Source organism: Bactrocera latifrons, unplaced genomic scaffold (assembly GCF_001853355.1).
Source record: "Bactrocera latifrons isolate USDA-ARS-PBARC rearing strain unplaced genomic scaffold, ASM185335v1 scaffold_76, whole genome shotgun sequence".
NCBI classification, from domain to species: domain Eukaryota; kingdom Metazoa; phylum Arthropoda; class Insecta; order Diptera; family Tephritidae; genus Bactrocera; species Bactrocera latifrons.
In genome coordinates this window covers 988,916-1,001,061 of record NW_017537445.1, presented here as the reverse complement: position 1 = coordinate 1,001,061, position 12,146 = coordinate 988,916, and the positions used below count along the sequence as shown (strand labels likewise).

The window sequence follows — 12,146 nt, the reverse complement described above, 5'->3', positions numbered from 1 at the left end:
ATTTTATATAACTTTAATTTTTCTCATCCATTGATCATATTTTTTATTTCAAGTAAACAAAATAATATTTTTTTGTGTTTAATTTGTTTTTAATTTGGCGGGATTTGATTTATTACTTTTTTTTAGCTGATTTAATTTCATTATACCCTGAACAGGGTATACATACTAAGTTTGTCACGAAGTTTGTAACACCCTGAAGGAAGGGTCGGAGACCCTATAAAGTATGTATATAAATGATCAGTATGTCGAGCTGAGTCGAYTTAGCCATGTCCGTCTGTCTGTCTGTCTGTATATATAAAAACTAGTCCCTCAGTTTTTAAGATATCGTTTTGAAATTTTGAAAACGTCATTTTCTCTACAAGAAGCTGCTCATTTGTCGGAACTGCCGATTCGTATCACTATAACATATAGCTGCCATACAAACTGAACGATCGGAATCAAGTTCTTGTATGAAAAACTTTCACATTTCACAATGTATTTTCACAAAAGTTGGCACAGGCTATTTTCTAAACCAACAATATAATCTCCAAAAAATTGTTCAGAACGAATTACTATAGCATATAGCTTCCATACAAACTGAACACAAAGTTACTAACAGAAATGCAACTGTGAAGGGTATTTAGCTTCGGTGCAACCGAAGTTAACGTTTTTTCTTGTTTTATTTAACAATATTTTGTCTCATCATTGGATTTAATAATTTAGATAATTTTTGAATTTATTTTATTATATTTTATTCCAATTTTTTTCATTAATATAACGTTTTTATTCCATTTAATTTTTTATTACATATTTTTACTCTAGTTAAAATGTATCTTGTATTTAATTACCATACTTTAATTAATTTAACTCGTTTCACTTTTTAATTTTATTATTAAAATTATTATATTTAAATTTTTACTTCACTTTATTTACAGTACTTTTTTATAATTCTTTATTTTTTCTTAAAAAATTTAATTAAATAAATTTTTGTTTAATTTCATATAATTTCACATATATTATTTTTTTATTCCCTTTAATTAATTTAAGTTCTTTATTCCATTATTAATTTTTAGTTCATTTATATTTTATTTTATTTATTAAAATTATTTCAGTTTACTGTGTTTTTTTGTTAAATTAATTTATTTTTATTTCATTTCATATTATTATTTGTTATTTCTTCCTCTTTACTTAAGTATGACATATTTTATTTGTCATTCTTTTTGTTTACATTTAAATAAAATATTTTGAACTAAAAACAAACACAAGATTTATATTTAAAATGCTTATATGTTTTTTATTTATGTATGTATGTATGTATATAATATGTATGTATGTAATGAGTACTTTTCCGATACAAATAATTCAGCCAAGTCAGCATTCTTCTCATTACTGCCTCGCTTACAAAACTAATAAATAACATTTTGAGTTTTTGTTGTATAAAATAAAAAAAGTAATTCTTAAAAACATCAAATTAAATAGACCTCACTAAGAAGCTGAATCATTACCATAATATAGTACACATGTACATATGCAATAATTTCAAGTTATCACTGTACTTTGTTGCAAATTGCCTTGTCTAATAGTTAGTTATTTTACATTTTATTTTTAATTCTAGAGGCTAAGCAGTTTGTTTTCATCAGTAAATATATATTTCGCCCTCCTAGTACTCACAGTGCACCAGATTTCCAAGCTGCCTCTAAAATCGCTCTATATATACCAACACTTGCGCAACATAACCACATTTTTAACAAGTCAAAATCAGTTCGAATTCTCCTTTCCTTATCACTTCGCTACGCTACCTTGCTCTTTCTTCAGTTACGGTATTATTTTACAATGCTAAGTATTTACAATGAGAAATATTTCAGAAATTGTGCCGGTGGCACTGGTTGTGCCACAACCAACTGTCCACCACCCGCCGCATCTTCCAAGCGTTGTTTATAGTCAGGCATTTGATCGGCTATACACGGATGACCCTCCGATGGCCAGAATAAACACGAACATATACGACATAGTTTCAACACTTCGGCAAACTGATAGTCATCATTAACACCGTAAGTGCGTCGCAACTGATGATAGATCTTTTTCCAGTCCTTTACCTCGTTCATTAGTTTTATGTTATTAAGATCGAGTATTAAATTGATTTGTGGCTGTTTGAAGTGAAAGCGACAGAGTTCACGCCAAATGCGTTGCTCCGAGACCAATGTGGCCATGGTAGGCCAAGCGTTGGCGGAGGCCTAATTCAATAACGAGAGAGAGTTTCAAAATTATTTCGAATGTCTAAGTGATTAAAATTGTCTTAAAGTTGCATACTCACTTCGAGATCTTTGTGATCAGCTATGCGCAAGATAATCTCACGTATGCACTCCTCAGGTAGGTCGTGCAACTTTGGACGTATTTCAGGACCAGGCTGGAATGAATAGACAACAAGTTATAACTGATTGTTTTCTTATGAATATAAATCATTTTATACAATTTATAGAAATTTTTACAAATACAACATCAAAGTCAACTTAAAGTGTAAATAGCTATAGCGCATCCTATGTTGATAAAGGATGACGTTTTATATATTATATTAGAAAATATTTGAAATTTTATAAGAGTCTAAGTATCAGTATAACCTGCTCCACGGATGAGACAAACAGTGGCAGACCTGAACGCTGTGTTCTGACGTGTTAGACATATTTTGTAAATTGTAATATTTTTTGAACTACATCAAAAAGAGCGTGGACTCTAAAATTATAGGTGACCGCTCCTGAGTATTTGTTGAAATAAAAATGTTATCTTAGGTATCAAGTAAAAATATCTTTGTTCTGATTTAAAAGTTTTGTCTGTTTAAATGGTGGCTATAAGTTATATTAGTTCGATTTGAACATTACATTGGGAGATTGTAGCGGTCACTGATTTCTGGAAGATATCTCTCATAAAAAACGTGTTCCATTTAATCATCTAAACAATATCTTTGGAGTTATAGAGATGCTTTGATTAATATTATGCGCCAAATTTCATGAAGATAGCTTGACAAATAAAAAAGTTTTCTATACAGGGATTTGAGTTGGCCAGAGCAGTTGTATAGCAGTTAATATAGTCCGATTCAAATTTCTTGGCATAGAACTGATAAGGAGCATGCATCAACTTCTTTGTAGAATATTTAAGAGTGATCTGCCCAATTCACAAAAAGGAAGACCCTACAAACTGGGCCAATTACCATGGGATAAGTCTACACAACATTGCATATAAGGTTCTATCGAGCGTATTGTGTGAAAGGTTAAAGCCCACCGTCAATAAACTGATTGGCTTTAAGCCTGGAAAATCAACAAATGACCAGATATTCACCATGCGCGTGAAAATAGTATCGAAACACACCACCTCTTCGTCGAATTGAAATCTCGAAAAGTTAATGCCTTTAGCCACTATGTTCGAATTTAGTATTCCCTCAAAACTAATATGGCTGGGTAAACTGACGTTGAGCAATACCAAAAGCTGTATTTATGTAGTCTTATCATATCGTTTACACGTCACGGACTTTCCGGATGAATGCTTTTGAATATTTTTTCTTCCATACTTCAACAGTTCAATGCAGTTCCATTAGCAAATGACTTCTTTCAGTAAAAAATCAACAAAGTGTTAAATATTAAAGCCAATCATTGCCATGGGTAACTGGCTAATGAATCCACTTAAAAATATAGAACGGCAATTTCCTGCATAACTGCCGCTAAACTGAGTTTGCACTTTTCCACTCATAGCGAAAAAACAAACAAGAAGGAGCAATAAAAAATGCACTGGACGCAAATTAGTATGCCATTTTCCGCTTAACAACTGTCATTATATTATGTATCTATATATACATATGTTCCTATATACATAAGCTAGTATATGCAAGCACTCACCTCTTTGATTTCAAGTTGACTAGCGACATTTTGTATGCGTTTTATAGTCTCGATATGCTCCTGCCACAGATTGGTGCTGCCCAGCGGTTTCCCCCAGCACTTCTGGCTCTCCTGAAACACAATCTCTTGCAGTTGTATGACCAAACCGCGTAGCACATTCAAATGCTGTTGGCTGTCATTGACTGATAAGTCAAGTGTTGCAAAAAGAAACGTCGCATAAATGGTTAATTTGTTGTTGTACGTAGGTGACGCGGAGCAATTACCGGTTTTTTACGGATTAAAACATAGTTGATGTCCATTACAAATTTAATGTAAAGAAAACGAGAAAAATATTTTATGAATATGTGTTGTTTCAATAAATGTCATGTCATTAAATTAACGGCACTAAAAGACTTGCCAACTAGTTGGACACAATGGTATCAGTAAATGTTGAAGTTGCAATAATTTAATTGGCAAACGGAAATATGCACTTTTCAACTACAATTGCTGCCACTACATTTAGCTAATAATTTAACTCACCATGTGTGGCCACATCTTCAACAATTTGCATCAGCACCCGCTGCGCGCTGCCCGACAAGTTGACGATACCCTTGTGAGAGACCAACAATCGCAGCAGCGCACAAATATAGTGGAAGCGTTTGTGATTACGTAATGAAGTGCGAAAGTCTAGACGTCGCACAACTTCGCCAAGTCCATTGAAGCCGGCGATTTCGCGTGTACAACGTACCGTTATGTGGCAGTGTGGCGGCACGATAACCTCATCCGTATCATCGTCAAAGCTATCGTCCGAATTGGAAGACAGTCTGGAAAAAAAGTATAATAAAATTGGAATTAAAAGGCTTTTGGGTTTCACAGAAGTAGCGAAAAATATACATATTTCTTCAAAAGTTGCATTTTTCATGTTTTCTAAGTAATTGTTACAATTGAACCCAACACGTGCGGGATGTGATAGATGCCGAGAGTTGCAGAGCGAAACGAGACGCAGCCTGCTGAATAGCAGTGAAAACATAACACCACGAAATGGTGAACCCGATTCCCCAATCGATGACGATAGAGCAGACGTTCCATTGCCCGACCATTAAGAAGTTCGAATAGCAATTACTACCCGACCGAAGAACAACAAGGATTCGGGGCCGATGGATTGCCGGCCGAGCCATTCAAATACGACGGCGAAGAGCTGATAAGAACCGATGTTTAGAATTAAAGTGTGCTCTGCCCAATCCACAAAAAGGGAGCGCCCACAAACTGCCCCAACTACCGTGGGATAAGCCTCTTCAACATCGTATATAAGGTTCTATCGAGCGTACTGTGTGAAAGATTAAAAACTAAGCTAAATTAAACTCCCTATAAATGTGGCTTCAGGCCTAGAAAATCAACAAATGACAAGACATTCACCATGCCGCAAATCTTTTAAAAGACCCGTGAAAAGATTTCAAAGCTGCTATCGACTGCTGGCGTACGCTAATGACATCCGCGTGGGAAGCACCAAGTATAAACTTTTCGATCTAGACTAAGATTCTATTTGATTTTCGAGGAGAATTAAATTTACTAAAATAATAAATGACAATATGAAACCTAAATTTCCTAAGTGAAAGCATAGTTCTCCTCTCAAATTAAATCCACTCTCGATGATAAATGAAGGCGTAACTTCATTTCAAAAGCTGAAAATTATATCAATAGCCAGAATCCTGAAGCTAATTTTAACTTGACCTTCCTGATGGCAAAATTAGAAAATATGCAAGGTATTTGTATTATTTAAGAACTGGTGAAAGAAGTCGATGGAAATGGTATTTACATGGATAGGTCTTCGAGCTTTAAAAATTATTGGCTCTGAGAACTCCATTTAATTACACCAAACGTAGAACTTGGCGAGTAGTGAATCGTAGAATCAATTGGCTCAAATTAAATTGAGCAGGTGCTGTAGAATCTTGATAAGGTATTTGGATCCCTTCAGCCATATTTATCGAATTTCTCAACCTGAAAGCAGAACTATACTTTGTGCATGGATTAGTAGCGAATCGAAGAAGACTATCAGATAATTTTCGTTGAATCGCACGCACCTATAACTTTAGCTAATTTTCTTACGAGATATTTTTTTTTTATGGAGAGACAAAACCTGATTATCCGCATTCATTTATTTACCACAAGTCGGTATCATAACGAAAGAATTAATAAGTTATTAATTGCTACATTTTACAAAACTTTGCCAGAATACAGTTCTTCATAAGCTGAATTTCTCTTCAATAAAAATGTATCATTCTGATTTTCTCCAGAACATCATGTCGTTTGACCCCTTTTTGGTTTGGAACCTACGATCTCCAATGAGTAGCCTCTTCTGCTACCCACTTTCTGTTTGGGAGTAAATATTTAAATGATTCAGTCATCTGATATCAGATATGTACATATACGAATATATTTGCCCTTGCCCAACTAGCTCTAGGTTCATATGGCACATTCGTATTTCTTTGTAGGACTGTTTATATCTATACATTTATTTATAGCTACACTTAAATATACAGTTAGCGCTGCAATGAGTGTTGCAGTGTATGCAACGCACCATATCCTCATCCGATCGGCAGACTGAAGACTACTAGCTCCAATTCAGATGAATTTCGAAAGCACAAACACATTGAACTAAAAATAAAATGAAGTAATTATAAAAAGCTAAGACTTATGGGAAATGAGAAGGTAAATGAACGATTGTTGCCACTTCGTTTGAATGATTTATGTGCAACATTTGTTCCATTGCAATGTGGGCAGCGCCGACAGATACTCGCACTCGTAGTGTGGCAGTAAGACATCTTTAGTATTGCATATAGAGCGAGTCTGTGCATTTTTGTTTAGATAATCAGCTATTTATTGGTGAGAATATGTGTGGAATGTAAGGGCTTTCCAGCGGGTTGTGAGAGTTGAATTAATACCAAAATGGGTATATAGTATACCAATGCACACGCTTGTTTAAAAAAAAAAAAGTATACTATTTTTATATGCCAAAAAATCCAGATGCCCTTCTTTTAAAATATGTTTCGAATATTTTACTAAATTTTGCACATTTCAATAGTCTGTGATGTTCTGGCTGCAAATTACCTTTATTGTCATCGCAATAGAATTACACTGTGAAACATAGTGAGAACTACATATTTATTGGTGTAGTATTAAAACTTTAAATGATTGAAAATTTTATAAGAAACAAACGAACGAACTCGGTACCTTTCGGAGCTGCGATATTAATTTTTAAAAATATAGTGTACATATGTATATAATAATAGGTTAGGTTAGGTTAAAAGGCTGATCTAAAGAGATCGCACGTGGACTGCTATATTTAGATCTTTGTGAAGCTATAGAAAATAAGAACTGCTGCGTTCGAACTTATAAATTAGCGAAACGCTTATTAGCCAATACAAATTTGCATAGAAGTTGAATTTCTACTCCACTTCGGTGGGATGTCTGAAGGTATGCGCTCTCAAGTGATTATGGCTTGACCTGCCAAATCCGGGACAGTCAACTCCCTTCTTGACTCCGTTGAGTTTTTCCATATCATCTGCTTTCATACAGCTTCTACCGATGGCGTCTGGTAAACCTCCCAACCTCATAGCCCCAAAACTGATGAGAGTCTAGCCTTACTGAGGCCAAATAGATCACTAGATCTCTTGCGACCGATATTGGGCTAAAAGGTCTTTGCGACAACACATATACCGATGGTGGCTCGGAGATGGTCAAGCTTCCGTGAAGCCCAGCTATCTAGTAATAGAACACGAGAGGATACGGGAGCACCGACCTGCTCCCATTCTACCGTTTGTGGCTCTTAGGTGTTTTTCCTAGCTCGCTCATCAGCTTTGCAATTTCCTACGATTGCTGTATGGCCTGGCATCTATACCAGTCATCACAAAGGCAATTGATGCTATCGATATCAAGGTTAGGCGCTCCTCGACCAACCGTGAACGCCGCCAGAGTTCGGTATGTCGACTCCATGATCGAATGATCCGGTATAAAGTCAAAGTGTGTGAGAATATCTGGGTGTTCAGATACGTGTTCTTTTAATAACCCATATCCTCTAAGTCTGATAGCAACTTTCGCAGCTATATCTTCCGATAATGTGGGTAGGATGTCGTTAATGTCATGGTTCCAGTGGATTTTAGTGCACCACACATGAAGATGAGAGCCGCTCGTTGAACACTCTCGACTTAGCACATAATGGGTTTGACTATGGTAGAACCAGAGGTCCACTTTAAGTGAGAGATCCCACCAGCCAATATTCTCAAGTTTTTTAAGCTGGTCTTTAATGACCAATATCCATGGAACAGGAGAGAGAACTGCACCTTGTCAGGTTCCTCTACTCACATTTCGTCAAGATATAATATAATCGTATAATAAATATGTAATATATATAAAAATGTGTTTATAAAATACGACTGAAGTTAGATCTCATATTCACAGTTTTTTCGATATAGCACCTGTTAATGTAGTGACAGAAAATATTCCCCAAATTAGTTTGACTAATTTTGCCAAGTTGACAGCGCTCAGTCGAATATAATTCTATGTTTGTATCGATTACGTAGTGCCAAGGGCCTAAGGAAGGATACATTTGGATCAATATGGGTGTGCATCCCTTTTATAATAAATCCCGTTATTTATATCTATATTTTTAACACAATTTATTTGAAAGATATGATTTTGTACCAAAAACGTTCTCAGACAGTTTTGTGATTGCTTGACTCAGTATTGTTTGAGCAGGTTTTAAATATGGACATAAGCAAATCTAAAATATGCCATATTTTACAGTTTTTCTTCTATAAAGACGAAAACTCAAGCTAGCGTGCTGAATAGTCCTTATAGTCCTGATACTGCAGAAGGCAATATTAAATTTGGCTTTGTCAGTTCCGTTCCGTAAATTTTGAAGTCAAAGATGTACACCGCTGGAGAACAATTTTTAAAAATACCGTCAAAATAATGAATATTGTCGAGAATGATCGCTATGTAAATACTACTTTGTCATTCACATATGCTCACGAGTGACTCACCAGAAGCTCCGGCAGCTTAGTTGGGAGGTTCTTATGCATTTACCTATAGTCTGAAGTTGTCTAAATTCCCAATGATTTTGCTGGTGAAAAACTCGCCTCAGAAAGTGCTTATTAAAATTGACAATGGGGAACAGGGTTTCGATGAAAGTGGCATTATGAAATTGACTGGCAATAAGTTCTCGAACAAAACGATAAATCGGATCATTCTTTAATTTACAGCAAAATTAATGGATTTCTTTCCACTAGCCCTTTATATACATATATATTAAAATATGTATAGTTCTTATTAAGTTCATTTTCCGCCATGTGTACACCTGCAATCGCCTTGATTTTCTTCGAGCATTTACTTTCTCTTGCAATTCACCAGTTTACCTTGATGCAAGCCCATATATAAACACACCCATATATACACAGTTAATAACCGAAGAAGGTGCTCGTCATTTATGATATTTGCATTCCACTTTTGCAGTCTAGAATTCACCTCAAGCACCTGATTTGCTCACACGCTTCTACTAAAAGCGTCAATTAATTGGCCTTTAATGTCACTTCAATAATATTTTTAATTGCAGTTGCTCTGCTAGCATAATTATGAGTATATGGTACATATATGTATATACAAATACATACGTGACAAATTAGCCAGCAACTTTGCGCCGAAGCAGTTGAATTCACACTTGAGCCTAGTTATAGAATTAGCAAATGCCAACAACAACCAATAACTACAGATGTTTAAAGGACATTAGCGAACAATAAACGAATACGAGGATGAATAGCAGCAGCTGTATGCATATGTATTTGTATGTCTATATATGTGCGTTCAATAATTTATAGTAATAGAAAAAAACCTGTATCACTACATGAACTAGTTATGCGAATGTAGTGAAGCAGAATGAAGGAAAGCTCAATAAGTAGTAAAACACAGAAAAGTAGGTCAAATGATAAGGCAAAGCGGGCAGAGAGCATAGCGGGTCGTATGAGTAACCTACAAAATTCACTATAAGTACACACAAGCAAGTACTATATGTATATAAAGACGTACATATGTGTAGATACGAGTGCATTTTCGATATGAGTCGTGATTGAGGGCAAAGGAATATTTTTTGGTTAAGAAATAAATCTACACGTTTTTACTTAAAAGTAACTTCAAACATATAATAATACCGAAAAAGGAAAATCTCGACATTTTCTTAAAAAATTTACGAAAATAAAATCTTCATAATAGGCTTGTGTTACCCAATCAGTCCAAAAAAATTATGGTATATTTATTTTTTGTTCTTTGTTGTTGTTTTGAGATTTTTTGTTGTAGCAAATATTTCGTCTATCTTGTAAGCAGCATTAACACCAAGAGCAACGTCAGCCTCGAAATCCAATAAATACTACAATAAATCATAACAATTCCGGTGTCTACGCCAATAAATAGGAAGAAAAAAGAGGTGTATAAAGAGATAAGAACAACAAAACCGTATTCATTTTAGCATCTAATCATATTCGGACAGACAACAGTTACGCAGCCATATTCATGTTCCGATGTTTCGCCACAAGCCTTCCTGAATAGTTTTGGATTATCCTAAATTGTTTACACTATTTACCTAGGCAACCTTGAGCACTAAATATGGATATATTTTTAAATAGAAATCTTAGACTTTCTAATTCATCGCTCAACGTTTCGCTATTCTTCAAGTACTATCGTTGCAGCAATTTCACGTTCAATTACCCAAAACTGCAGCAGCCTAGTCAGCTTGAGGCAAATTGTGCTCTGCCGTGTTAGATTTATTTATGTAAATATATACTGCTTGTATAGCTTGTATTATTTTTCTCTTCCAACCCTTCTAAACTAGTTCAAGTACTTTGAAAATGTGTCAGTCATTTTCATATTGGGAAGTGACCTACTTACTCACATACATATAACGATATATATATGTATATACATATATACACATGTTCATAATGCAAACTTATGGCTCCATATTTTAATGATTTTAAATCCAAGATTTTTCCAATGTACTCAATTAGAATTGTAATAAATTACAATTGATTTTTTCTTCAACGTAAAGCGAAGCGACGCGTCTTCATTCATTCAAATTCTATTTTCAACTGCAATTTCACAATTTCGTGCTGATGGACTCAATAATACAAAATTACATAGTTATAGCTGTAATAAGTATACACGCCCGTGTGTTTTTGTACATAAATAGGCATGTAATGTATGTGCGTCTTCTCAAGAAGCAACGGAAGTTTTGTCTCGCCTTAATGCTACTTGAAATGTGTTCAACAAATTTATGTGGCAGGTTGACATTTTGGTTCAACTTGCTGAGTTAAATAAATACGGTTTTGCAGAGTAGAATATATTTCAAAATTAGACAAACATTTTAAGGAAAAATTTATATTACACATTGAGAAGTAAAAGTAACACAAAAATGATTGGAAAGCTGAAAAATAAAATATTTATTTCAAATAGACAAATATTGATTGATTATTTCTAAAAATGTTTTTCCTCGATTTTCCAGATATGCGTCTATTAGTTTTCTCAATTAGGGCAGAAATAAACAAAACTGTCGGTACACTATGTATGCATACGGACAAAAAAGCACCCGGAAATTATAATTGAATTCGCCCGGGTAAATTATATTTGAAAAAAAATGAATAGTAGTAAGTTGGTAGGACTGTCCTTAATTACTATACCAAATATGAACGCGATCTGTGAACCAGTTGGTTTACAGCAGCTTCTTAAGTCGGTACACTTTAGTGGTGTATTGCGCTTTTTACAATGGATAAAAAATGTCGAACAAATGTCGGATTTTCATATAAAACTCATTATTAAGATTTATTTAAAAAACAAGATAAAACGTTAACTTTGGCTGCACCGAAGCTAATATACCCTTCACAGGTGCATTTCTTTTAGTAACTATGTGTCCTGTTTGAACAATTTTTTCGGAGATTGCCTTAAGCAGTTGTCGATGAAAAATTTCGTGAAGATACCACGTCAAATGCGAAAGTTTTCCATACAAGCTCTAGAGAGCAGATCCGCACAATTTCTTCGTATATTACATTATTATCTTAGCAAATAATCTGTGCCAACATTTATGAAGATACATTGTCAAATGTGAAAGTTTTCCATACAAGAACTTGATTCCAATCGTTCAGCTATAGTGGTCCTATATCGGCAGTTCCGACAAATGAGCAGCTTCTTGCAGAAAAAATGGCATTTGCAAAATTTCAAAACGATATCTTAACAAGTAAGGAAGGGCTAAGTTCGGGT

At 34.6% G+C, this 12,146-nt stretch overlaps 1 protein-coding gene across 4 annotated transcripts in view; it reads right to left on the bottom strand.

Moving 5' to 3' along the window:
* Positions 1-1,246: 1,246 nt before the first annotated feature.
* Positions 1,247-12,146, bottom strand: part of LOC108976433 (F-box only protein 32) — a 28,382-nt gene continuing 17,482 nt past the window's right edge. For all 4 annotated transcript variants that reach the window (XM_018945529.1, XM_018945530.1, XM_018945531.1 and 1 more), the window contains exons 3-6: positions 4,386-4,669; positions 3,867-4,048; positions 2,294-2,386; positions 1,247-2,213 (exon numbers count right to left, since the gene is read on the bottom strand). In XM_018945529.1, the coding sequence (XP_018801074.1) occupies positions 1,824-2,213; positions 2,294-2,386; positions 3,867-4,048; positions 4,386-4,669 (949 nt within the window). In that variant the 3' untranslated portion in view covers positions 1,247-1,823. The remainder of the gene's footprint in view (positions 2,214-2,293; positions 2,387-3,866; positions 4,049-4,385; positions 4,670-12,146) is intronic.